At 42.9% G+C, this 16,883-nt stretch overlaps 3 protein-coding genes across 3 annotated transcripts; 1 reads left to right on the top strand and 2 right to left on the bottom strand.

Moving 5' to 3' along the window:
• The first annotated feature begins 401 nt into the window (after positions 1-401).
• Positions 402-1,987, top strand: LOC139335348 (uncharacterized). Its single transcript, XM_070968905.1, has 6 exons — positions 402-411; positions 512-648; positions 756-883; positions 977-1,036; positions 1,146-1,335; positions 1,611-1,987. Exons 1-6 carry the CDS (start codon positions 402-404, stop codon positions 1,719-1,721), a joined length of 636 nt encoding a protein of 211 aa, XP_070825006.1. The 3' UTR covers positions 1,722-1,987.
• A 106-nt stretch (positions 1,988-2,093) lies between these two features.
• On the bottom strand, positions 2,094-7,244 carry LOC139335433 (protein disulfide isomerase CRELD1). Its single transcript, XM_070969034.1, has 11 exons — positions 6,983-7,244; positions 6,251-6,371; positions 6,083-6,165; positions 5,518-5,628; positions 5,303-5,394; positions 4,942-5,121; positions 4,736-4,831; positions 4,556-4,639; positions 4,256-4,351; positions 4,019-4,159; positions 2,094-3,927 (listed from the first exon to the last, which is right to left on the bottom strand). The coding sequence occupies exons 2-11, from the start codon at positions 6,365-6,367 to the stop codon at positions 3,707-3,709; spliced, it is 1,221 nt and encodes a 406-aa protein (XP_070825135.1). The 5' UTR covers positions 6,368-6,371; positions 6,983-7,244; the 3' UTR covers positions 2,094-3,706.
• A 617-nt stretch (positions 7,245-7,861) lies between these two features.
• On the bottom strand, positions 7,862-14,887 carry LOC139335432 (interleukin-17 receptor C). The gene is made up of 16 exons (XM_070969033.1): positions 14,724-14,887; positions 13,597-13,624; positions 13,357-13,491; positions 13,084-13,200; positions 12,879-12,991; positions 12,312-12,423; positions 12,184-12,225; positions 11,926-12,059; positions 11,758-11,820; positions 11,608-11,665; positions 11,292-11,524; positions 10,437-10,484; positions 10,286-10,337; positions 9,997-10,092; positions 9,875-9,913; positions 7,862-9,148 (listed from the first exon to the last, which is right to left on the bottom strand). Exons 1-16 carry the CDS (start codon positions 14,850-14,852, stop codon positions 8,346-8,348), a joined length of 2,202 nt encoding a protein of 733 aa, XP_070825134.1. The 5' UTR covers positions 14,853-14,887; the 3' UTR covers positions 7,862-8,345.
• Positions 14,888-16,883: the final 1,996 nt, after the last annotated feature.

Below are 16,883 nucleotides of genomic sequence, written 5' to 3'. Positions count from 1 at the left end.
TGTTCGCCGTGACTGGTTTTCTTGAGCCATCTGGAGATGTCTTCGGACTGTGTCTGGTTATTCCATCGTCACAGACCGATAATCTTTCTCTGTGAGAGCGCTGATGCATGGCCTCATATTCCACGCAGCAGCCTTCTTTTGGTGGGGGTAACCTGATTCCCAAGGCAACTGTTGCCACTGCAAAACACTCAGTGAATGCACAGGCATGTCACAGTTTAATCTCTAACTAGCACCAGTACGTTAATGTTCTATATTTACATATGGAGTTGTGTTATGATTTGCTAATAGATTTGCAACTTTAAGAGGATAATTAAATCGTGCAGGATTTTACACTTTGGACAGTTTCATCCCACTAAGACTGGACTTCTCTGCTGGGCGAACAGAAGAACCTGAAGTACAAAATGAAACTGCGTAAGAAAACAGCTTTGTTTTTCCATTTGTTGTCTGCTTTAGCGTCACCGCGTTAAACAGGAAGCTGTGATTCTGTTGGTCTCAATCTTCATCACCACAGCAGCCATCTGTGCAGCTTCCACACCAGTGTGTATTCCTCACGACACGCCTCCTGTGCAGCAGAGTCGCTGCCTGGTGCTCACTCCCATGACATTTCCCATCATCTCAGACTCTGCCCGGCTGTGGACGAGCAATCAGGTGAGCAGAGATTGACACTTGATTTATCGGCTGACATTTGGAGATGGTGTTGGTTTCGAGGTTAAAAAAAAAAAAAAAGGAAATACTTGCACAAATCTGCTCCCTAGAACATCCCAAGACTGAACCCTTTACATCCACCATTGGTCCATAAACGCACCGTCAGTCTGGAGACGCCAGCTGTTCACCACCACAACCACCAGAGGACACTCCTCATGCAGAGGAGAGAGCATTACAGGTAGAAACATCTGGACAACGCCTTACTGAAATTGATTGTTTTGTTTTGCCGGTGTGTTCAAAGTCACTGATTTGCAATTGATCAATGTGTTAGGTATCACCAAGTGTGGCGAAAACCCTTTTATGGAACCAGCAGCGAGAGAGAAGAGTACAGGTAGCCTTTCATCCTCTAAATCTCTCCTAAAGCGGGAATGCATAACAAACTGGATGCATGCTTCTTACAGCTCATTGGTGACAGAGAAAAGTTGCCGTTTGTCCCGTAGGAAGGAGTTGCGAGAGCAGTTAAAGAGGCAGATGGAGGAGAAACGTGTAGCAGTGAAGCTGCAGCTGACCAGTAAGGTGAAGGAAGCCGAGTACGTCCGAGAAGTGGACCGCCTTGCCCTGTCCAGCGACAGAGAGCAAAGGATCCGGCACAGCATAGCAATGACAGCTTACAGAGATGAGAACAAGAGGGTATAGTCCCACACATGCATTGTGTATCTACCGCTGATGCCTTTATGTTTCTGCCCTGTACAATAGTGTCCTGAAAGTGCTCCAGCATGTTGACTGCTCTCAGGTTACAATACAGTGGGAGTGTTTGAGGTTTTTTCTCTTGTGTGTGTGTGTGTGTGTGTGTGTGTGTGTGTGTGTGTGTGTGTGTGTGTGTGTGTGTGTGTGTGTGTGTGTGTGTGCGTGTGCGTGTGCGTGTGCGTGTGCGTGTGTGTGTGTGTGTGTGCGCGCGCGCGCAGCTAATGGAGCAGAGCTGGAGGGACAGAGCACTAACACGCTCCCAGGAGGCCCTGAAGGAGAGAGAGCTGCTGCACCTCAACCCCATTAACTGGAGGGGAACACTGAAATAGGTTGAATCTCAACGTCCAGAGTCAAAACACTCAGGTCTCGCTGCAGCACTTCGGGATGCATGAGGGTCAGGTGAAAATGGGAGGCAGCAGAGATAGGACATGTAATAAGTACTGTGATTGCCACTGAAGGAACTTCACAGAGATATTTCTAGGATTTTTTAAACTGGGAAGAACCAAATGAAGCTCTTCACCTTCCTTCTGAATATATAAGAATGCTCATTTATTTCCATTCTTACTTGACAAATGTTCTCATATCTGCTGCTGTGGATTCTAACGTAGTAAATCTAAGACCTAAGCATTGCACTCCTGCAACACTGCCGGACTAATGATTGACAGTTCTTTTTAAAAACTATGAAAATTGATGCAGCAGAACCAGAGGTAGTCTGTTTTTTTATTTTAATTACAAGCCTTCTTCCTCATCAAAACCTGGTGCCTACATTAACCACAATGCAACTCGACCACCAACAGTTCTGTTGGAGCTTCTGGGTGTATTTTTCCAGTAGCTGCAAATTCAGCCAGGAGCTGATCGCCTCAAGCAGAGATGCGGAGCCACAAAGATCATTTTCAAACTTGTAAACTTCTGCCCCAAATGATGTTTTTTTTAATCCAATTTCATGCAGCTCCCAGTAGAGACACAAAAATACTCTCACGCATGCAGTAGTACTCCTCCAGACATGTAAACAGACTTTGATGTGTAGAATCAGTGGTGTTCCCCTTTAACGATTTCTTCCAGTCATTGCCTTATAATATATGATGTAACAGAAAGTAGAAAATTATTGACCACGAGCTACAATGTTTTTCCTCATCCTGTTTGTGTAAAGAGCAGAGGAAAGTTTACACAATAAAATTAAAACTTCAAATAAAAAAAACATGGAGTGAGATTTTTATTGTAAAGCAAACATCCATAATGAATAATGGCTCTGAACAACTTTCCAGACGAGGAAAACCAAAGATAAATTAGATGGACGGTAAGAAGTGATGCTTCAGTGGCTTTCTAACATTATGCTACTCGATCTGCTAGAATTACTATTGAACAGATTAAAAACTGCATTGAAAATGCACACAAAAATACACACAGGAAATGTCAAGAGCAAAATATGATAAACATCTTCCCAATAAATACTGCTTTCAAAATAAAGGCAACAGAAAATGGCTTTAATTGTCCAGATTAGAGCTGGTATCTAAGCACATTCCCTCACACACTCGTGGTCAGTAGCAGTGATGTATATGTTCCAGAAGCTGTTGAAGTCAGTCTTCCATGCCATAGTAAGACAATAAATAAATAAATACAATGTAGTACCTCTCATTTCAAATCCTATTTTCATGCATTAGTACTAAAAGGAATCATTCAGTAAGTAAGGAGGTAAAAAGTCATTCTGGGAACAGAAATAACTATTGGTTCAGAATGGACGTATCCCAGAGTTTCCATGAGCTTTCTTTTTGGGGTGATTGAGGAAATACCCAAAATTCCCTTATCAAGCCCCATGGCCAATGCAAGAAGCTTCGGTGTTACAGTAACCTGGCACAGCCAAAACTTACGTACCATTCAGTCTATGGGAAAACCTCAATGAAACACATGATGGAGATGACGACAGGACGTTTTGATTGTGTGGTGGAAAACGACATCATTTCTTGAGCAACATCGAGGCCAGATGAGACATCCAAATGCATAATAGATTTTAACAATCAGTAGTGGTCTTCATGTCACCCTCATTCCCAACAAAGTTGAGGTACGGGATTGAGTTCGGTTCCTTTATATCAGTGCAGTGTTGCTTTGCTATTCCTCTTTGAGATTCACAGCCTTCAAGTTCTCGTTTTTTCCTGCATTATCCTATTCATAAACATAAATGAACCCAAGCCCTTTCAAGTAACTCCCCAAATAAATCCCTGAAAAGCTAGCATTGGAGGGATAGTTTCTTGTCCCCAGATGAGTCTTAACTGGGTGGTATTCCAAGCTCCATTCTCAAGTCGTGGCCCCAGGCAGTCTAGCGTCCCTTCAGGAATCCATCCAGCATGTAGTCTCCCTTTTCTGTCAGCCAGTATCCGGCCATAGCAGCCACACCTCCAATGAAAATGGCCGTGAAAACCATGTCACCCTTAGCAGCCAGCGTAGCCAGAGCGCAGATTACAACGCCGAAGAACATCTGCTGCAGCACAAGGACCTCCTCATCTGTTATGTCGTCAAACAGCCCCTTCTCTGGCCCCGCTGAGGAGGTAGAGGAAAAGGGGTGTGACCAACGGATCTGAGAAGCTGCCAAAATGTATTTGTTTGTATATTTACTGCTCCGACTACTCACCAGGAGGCTTATTCTCAACACAAATGCTGTCTCTTCTGATGAATCCATCAGCGCAGTCACAGTGGAAGGAGCCCTCCTCATTGATACAAGCCTCATTGAGTCCTGGGCATGCTATTGTGCGTTCGCTACATTCATCTATATCTGCGCAAGGACGCAAAGAAAAACATTTTAGAGGAAATCATGAAAAGATACAGAGGTGAGGCACAGACTTTCAGTGAATAAGTGGTATATCTTTACCAAGACACTTTGCTCCTTGCAATCTGTAGCCACGTGAACATTTCTTACAGCGGGCAGGACCGCTACCCATGCAGCCCACACACGCCTGGTCACAGCCTGGATACAAGAAAAGTGGTCAACATGACATATTAAGAGGGCATTAAACACTATATTGAATGAATAACAGTGTAATTGTCACAATTGTTTTTTCAGTGTGCCTCTCCCACTTACATATAAATACATCTTGAAGGAAGTGTACTTAGGTTCAATACAGTACACACTGACACCAGTAACTTTAAACAGCAACTACACAGAACATACCTCTGCATTCATATGATCCTTCTGTGTTGTGACAGTAGGTGTTAGACGGACAACGAGCCAGCTCTGTACCACACTCGTCAATGTCTAAGAGACATACAAGGGCAATCAAACAGAACACATCAGGAAAACTGGCACCGAGTCAATGAAATGTTACTACATGGCCTCTCAAGCCACACTCACCCACGCACTTGTTGTCGTGAAGTATCCAGCCGGGTTTGCAGTCAATGCATTTGTAGTCCTGTGGCCCTGTACATTTCTTACAGGAGTGGTAGCAAGCTAGAAAGGATGAAAAGACAAGGAGACAGCGAGAGGGTTGATTTTAGATGACCTCAAAGCAGAATCATGTCCATGTAGAGGGTTGAAGCAATTGTCTGAATCTGGCGCACCTGCACAGGCTCCTACGCTGTTATTGGAGCTTTTCTCTCTGAAGTAGCCATCAGCACAGCTCTGGCAAAGATGACCCGAGTATCCAGGATCACACACACACTCTCCATCTCCAAGGCGAGTCCCCTCACCCTCACAGCGGCCCAGACCTCCACACACACCACCAGGGCCGGATGGACACTCTGTATTGGATAAACATGCTATTGGTAGTGCTCTGGAACTCTCAGACTTAGCATGGTGATTTTTACATCTTAATGAAGTTTAAATGATTCTTCATGTGAGACAGTTGTGAATAAATGAGGTTTGGTGTGGAAAGGTTTTCTAAACAGGAAGCTTCTGTTTCATTCTTAATGTTTCTCACACCTTTGCAGTCAGGTCCAAAACGTCCAGGTGGACAGCACAGCCTCAGCTCCTCTATGCACAGCCATTCAAACAGGTCTGGTGCCTCCTGCTGCCTACAAGACACATATCCAGTCAGTCATGGCGTTAGAACAGGGGCATAGTAGTATTACATACACAGCTCGGCCCAATACTGATTAAAAAAATATATGTGGGTTTAATGCACATATAACATTTACCTGTGGAACCACCATGTCTCTACTTGGTCCTCTATCTGCTCCAGCAGCTGGTTACATTCAAAATCTGTTTTCTCACAAGCAGCTTCTACTATCTCCAGGAGCCGAGTCTCACTGAAACAAGAGGCCAGGAATCAGAGATGTAAGATCAAAGCAGAAAAACAGAACAGAAGCTGTTCCACCCCCACCCCCCAAAAGTATAGTGGAGCCTTGCTCTGGTCCACTGAGGTTTCACTCCCCTCAGTGGATGGTAACATTTAAAATAGACAGCATTGTGTAATCATTCACATGTAAAATACCGTACACTTGTGCCAGAAAGACAAATGACTTCCAAAACTGAATCACATTATTCAGGATAGTTCCAGTAATATAAAATCAAGAAAAATAAAGTTGGTTATGTAACAACAAAAATTCATTTTCTATGACAATTTGCATTTGTCTTTGGCATTTGTGACACCAAATATTGCCCGACTGCCAATCCCCATGAATCCGATGAACAAATGAAAAGATCTGATTTTCAAGAAGCTCAATATTGTGTAGGTCTGATTCAATTAAGACTCTCTCTTACCTGCGTGCATATTTAGCCAGCTTTTCTTCTTCCCAGGCAGTGTTACCACCCCCAAAGTTCTTGTTTGCCGTTTTCTCCAAGCCCTAAAGAAAGGAAAATCTCAGGACTCGAGAATACTGGAAAAACTTGGCTCAGGAAGACAAACATGAACCAATTTGAGTGCAGTACCTTAATGAAACTCTCAGAGAGTTTCCGGCAGGTTTGGCATGGCGCTGTCTGGACTCTCACAACAGAGAGCTCTGAGAGAAGCACCAGAGCAGGCAGGAACGGCCAGGCCCACCACATGATCCTTCAGAGAAAAAAGAAGCAGTAATGCATCATAAATCTTCAGGTTTAAATACTTTTCAGTGATCATCACGGCCAGAATCATCAAATACTCTAATACTTTGAGAAAAGCTTTATTTATCATGTGTCCCTAGAGACCCGTGGCATGATTATTATTAGATGATTATTAAGCTGTTGAACTGCATTATATTGCTATCCTCTTATCCTCTGCGACGACAGATGGATTTTGACTTCTATATTGAGCTCTTCTCATAATTTGTAGTTCAGTATCGGTTCTTCAAATGTCATATTCAACCAGTCTCTCTAAAAAAGCTTTAAAAACACACACACTTTAGTCCGACTGCGATGTGCCTCTTCCATCGTTAGCTTAGCTAGCTCAGCATCAGCACCACACAAAATTAGCCAACTAGCAGCTGGCTAAGGTCGATAGTTAGCTGCTAGCCAAAGCTAACAATGTGTATCATGGTCTAATCTGTCCTGTGTATCTTTAAAGTCCATTGAACTCAGCGACAGCGTCGTCGTGGCGATATTTAACATTGAATATCTTGCTTTATAATATTTGTTGCAGTTATTCTGAAATTAGCTTGCCGAACTGTAAATACTGGCTGGTCTTACCTTACTGCAAAGCCACCACGTCCGCTGCACCACTTGGTGATTGTCTGATTCCCTGCTGGTTCACACAATGCAGAAAGAGTTTCACATTTTGGAGAGCCACTTTCTTTCTTGCTTCAAGTGTGCATTTAAGTCGCCAAGACAGCCGACTGAACGCCAGGCGAGCTAACGATGGTGCGGCTCATTCAGGCTAACGCAGCGATAGCCTGCGCTGGGATGACTCAATGAACAGCTTCCAGTTGGTTCTCTGTTGTCCGCGCGGCTCAGCCACACAGGAGATGGCACCGCCCAAACCAGCTGGGATTTAATTCATCAGCCAATCACAGACTGTGCGTCAGTGCGCGTGAGTGACACAATGTGCCAGCTCTTGATTGACTATACAGTTTAGATGTATTACTAATACATATATGACATATGTAGGCAATTAGAGACTTCAAGATATCTGTAATTACTGAAAACAATAATACAATATACAACAATACACAATATGTTCACATTAACCTTTATTTATGAACACCTAGCAGGATGTAGTGGGTTCCCTCATAAAAAAAAAACAAGTATTTTTGCATCATTAATAATTTTTGTTTGTTTGTTTTACCTGCTGTTGCTGGGTAATACCACAATTTATGGATGTTAGGATCACAGAAGTTAATTTCATCTGAAATGTTTTTCTACATGTTAAATGTGAGGACGTTCCGCTACAATGTTCCTCATCATGTTTGTAATAAAAAAAGAACTAACACTGGTTTGCAGTCAGAAGAGCATTTGACTACATGATTCAGACAGATTTTTTTATTCAATCCAACTGTAAACAACTGTAAACACAAAACACAGTATAAAACAAACTCACCATGCCTGCACAAAGAGGTTCTTATGTTTTTCTTTATGTCACTTAGGGCGGTCACATGGAATACATGTGCATGCAGAGTATGAAACTGTAGTAAATATGTCAAAACACACACAATGGCTTGGTTTAAAACTGGAAGCTGCTTAAATAAATTATGCAGTAAGGACGAAAACAATTGCTTCATTGAAATTCTTGGTTTGGTATCCTACTAAGGTATGCTGTTAATATAATATAGAAATATATTCACCACAGACCACTTTGTGATCAAACTGTGCATTAAATCTTGAATTTACCTTCAGAAGTAGTGAATTTTTGGGGTTGTGTGTTTCATTTATCTGGCGCAGCAGAAACTCAAGAGGTTTTTGTTGCCAGAAACACAAAACACTTCACCCCCTTTTCAACAGCCACTAGACAGCAGAAGTTTAGACCAGCAAATATAAAAGCTGCAAACTGGTTTATCTGAACATCTCAATTCATTACTGACTGCTTGTCCCAAAACTGAAGTTTGGTCTTGTGTCATCAGACCCATTCCATTTCACTGACTTTGGGGCTTGTGTCAGGGCTGGATGAAGGCGTAACAAGACAAGGCTGCAACGGCACCGTCTCCCCAGAGTCTTCAAGTCCAACCCCAACACAACTCTGGGACACTGCAAGGCTCAGTACAGTAGTGCCTGCTGTGAACCCCGACAGTCTTTGTGCCAGAGCCCGGGATGCCATCCTGAGCCCACCTGCCCTTTTCCGTCTGGCTGAGGCAGTAGCCATTTGTCGAGCCCCAGCAAGTTCAGTCAGAAAACCCAGACTCTGGGAGGGAAGGCTGTAGACATGAAGGCCGCGGAACAGCTCTGGCAGCGGCCGGAAACCACCAGGAGGCTGAGGAGGAAGTGATTCAAACTGCACCAACATAAACCGCTCACCAGCGCGGCCCTGCAAATAGTCTGCTAGAATACAGCTCAATGAAGCAGTGAAAACACAGGAAGAAGAAGCGCCATAGCCTCTTCCTGCCTCATCCTCCTCCATGTCTCTGTTCCTCTCCCTCGCGGTGCTCCTCTCCCAGCTTCGAACCCCCCATTCTTCAGCCCTTATCCAGGCAGCCTGGGTCAGGACCAGCACCACTTTGCCCCGCTGCCTTTGCAGTCTGTTCAGTCTTGAGTGGAGCCAAGGCACGGGGCCTAAGACGCTGAGCTCGGCCTGGCTCCACAGGTCTAGAGACACACTGAAGCCCAGGGCTTGGAGGGATGAGCCCAGGTGATTCATCAGCTCTGGCAAAGCCTGGTCATCATCAGGTGGGTACAGCAACACCACATGACCCCCACCCACAGCACCTGAAAAACAGGAAGATTAAAACATTTTAGAAAGTTTAAAGGAACATGTCGAGGTTGTTGGCTTTCTGGAAGAGAATTAAATGAGAAGACTGATACAATGCTCATATCTGTTAAATACAAAGCTACAGCCAGGAGACTTAGCTCAGCACAAAACCCAGAAACAAGGGGAAACAGCTAGCTTGGCCCTGTCCAATGGTGACAGAATCTACTGCAGCTCATTAACTTACACACTGTATCTTGTTTGTTTAATCCATGTAAATACAAAGTGTAAAAAGGACAATTTGCCACTTCACAGGGTTATGTGCGAGACATTTTCTTGGCTGAGGCAGATTTTGTTACAACTGGATAAAGCTCAGCTAGCAGTTCCCGTTTGTGTGTTTGTGCTAAGCTAACAGATGTGAGAGTTGTATCGGCCATCAAACTCTCCACTAGAGGTGGAGCCTCCGCTATTTCCCAAAATGTATAACTATTTAAGTATATTCAAACTATGAGGGAGGAGGAGATTTTTTTGGATACCTGCACAGAAGAATAAGCCACATTAGCAGCTAAAAGTAGAGTAGCTAAATATACAGAATATAGAGGAGAATTTAGGAAGACAGAGTGATACACACAAATAAAAACTGAATCACAAGAACATGAATATTTATTCATCTCTACAAATGTGTGGATAAAAGTATGTAAATGTAATGTTAACAGTAGAGATGGGATGTGGAAAATCTCTCATACCTTTAACATCATCCTCTTTCAACCATCTCCACATGTAGCCTGAAAGGAAAACGGCAGCACACATTGAGGTATTTTTGGTAACACTCCATTAATATTTAATGAGATACAAATTGAAAACTGACCTTTTAGGACACCTTGTATGAAACAGGCTCCCAGTATTGCCAAGCACATTAGTAGTAATCCGATGAGGAGTGGCAGGCTCCATCTCCATCGAGATGCTGGAAAACAAATTAATCATTAAGTAAATCCTTGAAAAGCATGCTAAAGAGGTTTCACAGATACTGCTAAAGATGTGTACAGTGAATTGCTTACCTGCCACATTCTAATGAAAAAACGTAGCTGGTTTTAGTTGATAAGAGTTAAACATTGAACATGCTTAATCTGGATCTAGACAATAATTAATAGTCTTACTTGCAAATGGACAATGGGGCTCCAAGTATGGCTCCACCCCATGTATCTTTATCTAAAAAAAAATGAGTGAAAGGGTTATATTTAATGTGTCAAAGTTTATATTTACTATTAAAGATTGTTTTCAATATGTCAGGACAAAGACAGAAATCACCTGAACACATAGCAGAGGATGTGATGACACGTTGAACTCTCCTGTTTTCTGAAACGTAAATTAAGAAAAACATTGCCGTTTATGACAGTAATGCTTTTCGTAAGTTCACCCTCACATATGCATGAGAGCATAATGCATTTTCACAGCACAGAGAAATGAATGGAATTACAAGAAAGACAGCAAAAATGCACCAAAAGTATCAGAAGTAAAAGTAGGAGAAACATATTATATTAAGAGCATAATAATTATATTGGGCGGCATGGTGGGGCAGCAGGTAGTACGTGTGCCTCACAGCAAGAAGGTTGCTGGTTCGATCCCCGGGCGGGGGCTTTCTTTGTGAAGTTTGCATGTTCTTCCTGTGCATACGTGGGTTCTCTCCGGGCACTCCGGCTATCTCCCACAGACCAAAACATGACCAAACATGCTCATTAGGTTAATTGGTGACTCTAAAATTGCCCCTAGGTGTGAGTGTGAATGGTTGTTTGTGTATATGTTGCCCTGCGATCGACTGCCGACCGGTCCATTGTGTACCCCGCCTCTTGCCCGTTGACAGCTGGGATAGGCTCCAGCCCCCCCGCAACCCCGAAAGGGATAGTCAGTATAGAAAATGGATGGATGGATAATTATATTCTCGCATATTATATTATTGCAGTATTACTACTGATGCATTCACATGTAAACAGCATGTTGTAACGTTCTTTCTTGTGGACTTGGAGCTAAACTTAGCTCATTATATTCTGTTGGGCAGTTTAATCTATAGCTGTCAGATAAACTGCAGAAAACTCTGAAACACACTGCACTTTCCAGTACTCTGACAGCTTGCTAAGAAAGCAAAGTCTCTCTCGATGCTGTTACCCAGTGTCCACTGCGTGTTGCACTCCAGCCAGCGTTTGCATGGCTGTGGAGTCTCTGTCTGGAGCCCGTCACCTCTTCACACTGGCCTCCAGCCAGGTCTTTCTTACAGAGCCACACCTCTGCCTCCAGTCTGCAGGGAGCAGTCACATTCCAGCTCAGACCTGTGCCCCCCTCTCTCATCTGACACTCGGCCAGGGACACTGACACATTGTGCTGCATTTTTTCCAGTGCATCTGAAAAAATAAACAGTGCTATGTTGAGAAATCATTGCAAATGTGTCTTGCTCTCTGGCTGAACTTGGCATACCTTCTTTTACCTTGCTGGTTTTTGAAAGGGCAGGATTCTTTTCGGAGCGGCTTTCCCTTCCACCAAACCTGCAAACAAAAATCTTTAAATTTTATATGTTTCATAAATGTTTGTAGCTTCTTTTTTCTTGTCAATTACAGTTAAAATGTCAGCTAGCTACCTGGAAGCACAGGCATGGTGCTACGAAGTTTGATGAAATGACCATTTCTCTCTTGCCTTTGGGCTGCAAAAGCATTAAAAAGAAAGAAGTTGAAAAAAATAAACACAGACAATACTGACGTGTTGACTGACAGAGTGGATTATTATGAATAGTGTAATACTGACTGACCCATGCAAGCACCTCTCCAGGCATTTCATTCCAAACCATCTGGCACATGATTTCATCTTGCCTGGCATCAGTGTCTTCCAGCTGGAGGAGGACCACGTTTCTCTTGTGATCAGTCACTGCTCGGAGTCTTGGGGCTGAGACAGAGATGCATCAATCGTAAGTTCTAACTGCGTGCCCATCAGCATGTACACAGAACACACTAATCTAGATAAACATGTGGAAGCAGAGAACACCTGGCAGTTTTACAGCATCTCTTACCATCGCATTCCTTGACAGTGCCCTCAAGGTTCATGGAGCAAACTGAAAGAAAGAGGGACGAGTGCAGGTTAAGTGACGTTCATGGCGGTTCAGCGTGTCTTTTCTTACATTACAGCACTTAAGCTCACCTTCTTCTAAAGATGGGACTGTGATGTTTTGAATGTGGTGTGCTCCATTTGAATGTGCGTCAACGTGGACCACAACAGGAAGGCCGAACGTCACTTTTTCTGTCAGCAGCAGCTGAATTTGCAGGAAATATATGCATATTGTAAAGTATTTAAATCACTTAGTGAAAAATGAGCAAAGGTGGGGGTCGTGAGAGGATTAACAAGTGAGGACGAGTGTTTTTTTTTTTTTGTGAAATAATGCATAATTTCATCTTTTTTACCCCCAAGCAGTTATTTAAATCAAACCACCAGAGAACTTTAGGGACGGCACGTTTCTTTGGTGAAACTGTCAACTTTTTTGTAAGAGGTCATACGATGGATTGCTGGGAATCAGTTGTTTATTCTTAACAATGTGCTGTATTCTATGATCTTATCATATCTTATCATATGTTTGTTATGCAAACTCTTAATCTGTCTGTCAATCTAATAAGTTACTTTCCACCACTGGAGACAAGTTAATTAATCAACCAACAACAGGAATGACAACTACATGAGGTAATTCCTTCACACCTGCCCAATATTAGCTACCTGATGTGTAAGCTGTTGAGAGGCTTGGTCTAAACCGGAGTACTTTGGTTTAAACTGGAGCGTCTTGCAAAATTCATTGGAGCCGGGGGAGCTGATACACACTTTCACCAAAGCTGTAACACAGAGAGCAGAGAAGAAGAGTGAACTATGTAACTTGATGTGTGTGACTTTGTGCATGTTTTGGGTTGAGCTTATGAGTCTGTACCTCTTGGCTCAGGATGCACAAAGTGAACACTTCCCTCTGCCATTTGATTTATACCAAACTCCTCTTCATCATTATGGTCACCAGATTCCTCAGGAACCTGCTTTGCATTATCCACTTCTGTAACAACAAGCACAACACAGTTGCAGTCAGTAAATACTGCAGTGGAGAACACAGTGTTTTGCTGGTTGATTGACAAGTTGAACCAGTTTGATAAGAATGGAACAACCAATGATAACAACATGGGCACCATCAAAGACAAGATTTATGACAAACCATGAACTATGATGATGATTTGCAGGCAAGGTTCACAGTCTTGTGTGGCTGAGCAGCACAGAATCGCTTTAAGCTGCACATGAGTAGCATTCATGGTATCATCCGGATCGGGCAGGGCAGCAGTGTACAGAGAGGCTGCGGAAAGAGGAGAGCGTTTCTGCTTCAGACAAACTGCAGGGCGACTCTTGTGTGAGCATATTGCCATAATATGAGATGACCTTGTGTTGATTGTGTTGCTACCTGCGCTCACGTGGCAGTCAGTCAAACCCTGATGGAAGAAAAGTTGTGGATGAGAAGTGAATGTTCAATAATTCCACTCACTTACAGCGAAAGACACCTCTGGAGCATCAGAGGTGGAGAGAGAGGTATTCAAAAGCAGCATTCTCACACACAGAAGTCCTAATTATTCAAAGCAAAATAGCTCATTATGCAGGTTTTGAATTAGTTCTTTAAAATAGCATTTCAGTCAAAGACGTGAGTGCAAAGCAGATGCAGAGAGGAGCTGCAGGGGATAATAATTAGAAGAAAATGTATGATCATAATGGAATTTACACATTAGTATGATAGGGATGTGGTAACTCTTTGCCTGTAGAAAATCTTTTATGATGTATTATTTTCCTCTATACTGTTTGTTGGGAGTAACAGACGAATCTATCCTTTTGCCTATTTTTGTAATTATGTATGGAAAAAACAGCATTTAGTATAGTGGAATATTTCAGTAAAAAGATACGCATTTACAACTATACGAGTGACATTGATTTTGGACATCACTACACATTTCTTAAAACAATGACATAATCATAACACTCACATGTTACACAGAAAGGTGTTTCTGAGGGTAGACTGGATATTAGCAACACCTCTCAGGAAAAAGGGCATAAACTACAGCCTCTACTAAGACCAAACTGAGTCAACACAGTGAGCAAAATAACAGAATAAACATAGTTTCATAGTCCTCAGTAATGATTCATCTAAAGTTTTGTCATATGTGCTACCACATGATTCTCCCCTTCTGCTTGATCAACATCTCTGAAACAAGATTCCTAAGAAAATTCAAGTCACGACAGCCTTCCTTGAAGACGGAGCAGTGGAGTAAGGTGTCATGCTCAGGCACGCCAGTAAATAAATAATGGCCATTAAACTCTAACTCTCTCCCTTTCTCTTGTGTCTCCTAATTCTCCCCAAAAATGAAGCCTGTACACACCATGTTTTTTATTCTGCATGTAGTAAATTGGTTAGATTTCACAGACAACAATACAGAAAGATGGAACACGCTCAATTTAGAAGAGGACATGTAAGTACACAAAACAGCCACATGGTAGTCCTATGATAGCGCTTCTTAAGAAACCAGAGGATTGTCTTGTTACCTCGCTACAGATCAGTTCAGGTGCGTGCTGGTCGACCATCTCCAGCGCTCTAGCGGACATGAACGGCCAGAAGCGCAGCAGTGACAGCAGTAGAGAAACACGTGGCACCCGCAGGAGCTTAGGAGCCATGTCTCGGAGCGCGCCACTGCGCCTGGCACAGGGCGCACGTTTCCTGCTCCGCGGCTAGACTCCCCTCATCCGAAACACAAAGAGCCGTAGCCCGCTACCCGCAGAGCAGCATGGCAGCGATATTTCCTCGGAGAAAACCAGGAGCTGTGTCCACCTGTTGCGACGCTCCTGTCGCTTTGTCCCACACGCCCTCTCCAGGGATTGACAGAGGAGATGGGCGTGTTGCAGCGCCACACCTGCTCAGGTGGGAAGGAAAAGCTTGGTGAGACTGTGTCGAATTAACATTATTTGTATTGGAAAAATGAAGGACACACACGGAGTAGCAGAAAAAGGTCGAAGACCACTAGTTAGTGAATCATTTAATGGAATTTGGATCTTAAAATTAATATGAACTAACCTGCGATGATGAACAGGCAAAGGCAGGCCTGTTTGGCAGCATGCATGATTTGTTCTAAGGTGAAATGCAATAATAAGCTGGTCAGACAAGGTCAAATAGTTTCAAGGTCTCATGTCAGCTCACTGGACCATCAAAGCACCAATGTTTTTTATGGCCATTAAGGGCTTTGTACATTGAGGAAGTGGGGGTTTGATGCATTGGTCATGCCACTGGTGACCCTCCTTCTCCACACTGCCCCCCCCCCCCCCCCCCCCCGCCATATTTCCAAAAGAGGTTTTTAATACTCTTTTAATGACAGTTAATAGCTCTCTGTACCTTGGCTGTGTTCTCTCCTGTCTCCGGCACACCATAGTGCACCAAGCCTTGACCACATAGATTTATAAATTTTTAGACCCCTTTCTAAATCATTTTCATCAAACGTTTTCAAGAAACTTTTTTTTTTTTTTGGACAAATTTCAAGTGGGTTTCTCTACACATCATAGCAACAAATCTGCCCTCATCAAAGTAATGACCTTTTACTTACAGCTGATTTTAATTCATCTGGATTTGAGCTTTGCATTTGGCACTTTGGATCACTCTATCCTGTTGAATTGCCTTGAAAAGTGAAGTGGGTGGGCATCAGGGACACTAATCTTCAATGGTTTAAATCCTATATATCAAACAGGACCTTCTCGGTGGCTGCCTCCTCTTCAGTGGCCCCTCTGGACTGTGGTGTTGCCCAAGGCTCTATCCTTGGCCCCTTGTTGTTCTGTATAAGCATGCTGAGGCACAAACAATCTCAAAATCCAGTACCATTGTACACATTGTACACATTGACACAGATCTATGTCCCATGTAAAACAGTGAAGAAGGCATGATTAATCATCCTTTACCCAGCCTTTCAGAAATAAAATTTCACACCTTCAGCCAGACACCAGGGTATGATATTTGACAGTGAGTTTTCTATTGAAAACAAATGTTTCTATCAATTAAGAAATGTGTCAAAGATTTTCTCTCGCAGGATGATCTTGAAAAGGTCATCCATGCCTTTGTTTCATTCAGATTATTCTAATTTGTTGTATTCAGAGTTGAGCCAAAAAGGCATCTCACATGTTCAGTTAGTACAAAACACAATGGTTGTTTGGTTAGTTTCGCCCTCTCTGTCAGTTTTAAAATTGATTGTGAGATTTTACTAATCACCTTTAAAGCATTTCATTGTTTAGCTCCCTGATGCACTGCTGAATTGCTGCTCGCTGTGAGCCAGGGTGCAGCCTCAGATCCTGGGCCAGGGCTCTGCTGGCTGTTCCTGAGTCCTGGCTCAAGACCAAAGGTGACCAGGCTTTTGCAGCCAAGGACCCTCAGCTTTTAGACTCCCTGTCCGAGGAGCTGAGGAATCAGTGATATCTTTTAAATCACTTCTCAAAACATATCTTTTAAAAAATAAATCCTTTTATTGATTCTGGTACATTATTTTATTGTCTCCACATAGCTGTCAGTTAACATATTATTGGCTGTTGCAGGAATTGAACTTGCATGCATTTGTTTACAAGATTGCCTCATTAACTCTTACACCTCTTTACACCAAGTTGCAATTACAACAGAGGCTGTCATTTGAATGCTTTCAGTTGGAGTGCTACAGTTTAACCATTAACCTC

The sequence above is a fragment of the Chaetodon trifascialis genome, chromosome 8, assembly GCF_039877785.1.
Source record: "Chaetodon trifascialis isolate fChaTrf1 chromosome 8, fChaTrf1.hap1, whole genome shotgun sequence".
Lineage (NCBI taxonomy): Eukaryota > Metazoa > Chordata > Actinopteri > Chaetodontiformes > Chaetodontidae > Chaetodon > Chaetodon trifascialis.
The sequence above is the reverse complement of the archived record's forward strand: the minus strand, read 5'-3'. Positions and strand labels throughout refer to the sequence as shown.